This window comes from Trypanosoma rangeli, assembly GCF_003719475.1.
Source record: "Trypanosoma rangeli strain AM80 chromosome Unknown Tra_15.4_contig_00219, whole genome shotgun sequence".
NCBI classification, from domain to species: Eukaryota; Euglenozoa; class Kinetoplastea; order Trypanosomatida; family Trypanosomatidae; genus Trypanosoma; species Trypanosoma rangeli.
The window spans coordinates 28,700-29,312 of record NW_021705956.1 but is presented as its reverse complement, the minus strand read 5'-3'; the positions used below and the strand labels follow the sequence as shown (position 1 = coordinate 29,312).

The following is a 613-nucleotide window of genomic DNA, read 5'->3' as shown; positions in this document are numbered from 1 at the left end:
CAAAAAGGGAGGTGGAGTGCGAGGCCGCGGTGCCGCTGTCACTGTTGCCAAAGGTCGCCTTCGTCGCATTAGTAGAGCTGATGGTGGCTGGCGGTGTTGCCGAGCCCGCAGCCGGCTTGGCGGTTTGTTCGTCCTTCCCACCACTCACTCCCGGTTGCTTGTGAGAGGTGGGCACTGCGGTGTGCCCCTGCTCAGCCTTTCTTGCCTCAGAATTTCCTTCGCTGCCATCAGCTGGCTGTTGCTCTTGTGGGCCTGGCGCTGGCGCTGGTGGCAGCAGCGGTGGTGGTGGTGGTGGTGGTGGTGGTGGCGGCGGGCGTCCAGACTGCTCACCGCCACCGCTGTTGGGCTTATCAACGGGAACACTCACTGACGGCACTGGCGCTGGCGCTGGCTCCTCCACAGGGGCAGCAGGGGCTGTTCTCTTCCACACCTTCTCTTCGCCGTCCCATTCGGCTGCTGGGCTAACGCTGCTGCCAGTGGCGGATATCGTGCACACCTCATCGTAGTGGGGGCAAATCACCTTGTTAGCGTCGTAGGGTGGAATCTCCCACGGAACCCCTGCCCCGATCGTGCATGGCAGCCAATCGACCCCACCACTCTTCGTCCGCTGCAG

The 613-nt window shown here is 63.5% G+C and overlaps 1 protein-coding gene across 1 annotated transcript in view; it reads right to left on the bottom strand.

Moving 5' to 3' along the window:
- TraAM80_06198 (regulator of sigma E protease) overlaps window positions 1-613 on the bottom strand; it is a gene marked incomplete at both ends in the record, with an annotated part of 2,637 nt that overhangs the window by 134 nt on the left and 1,890 nt on the right. Inside the window, one exon of the mRNA XM_029383051.1 lies at window positions 1-613. This exon is cut by the window's left edge and continues 134 nt beyond it; it is cut by the window's right edge and continues 1,890 nt beyond it. Coding sequence (XP_029237227.1) covers window positions 1-613 — 613 coding nt within the window.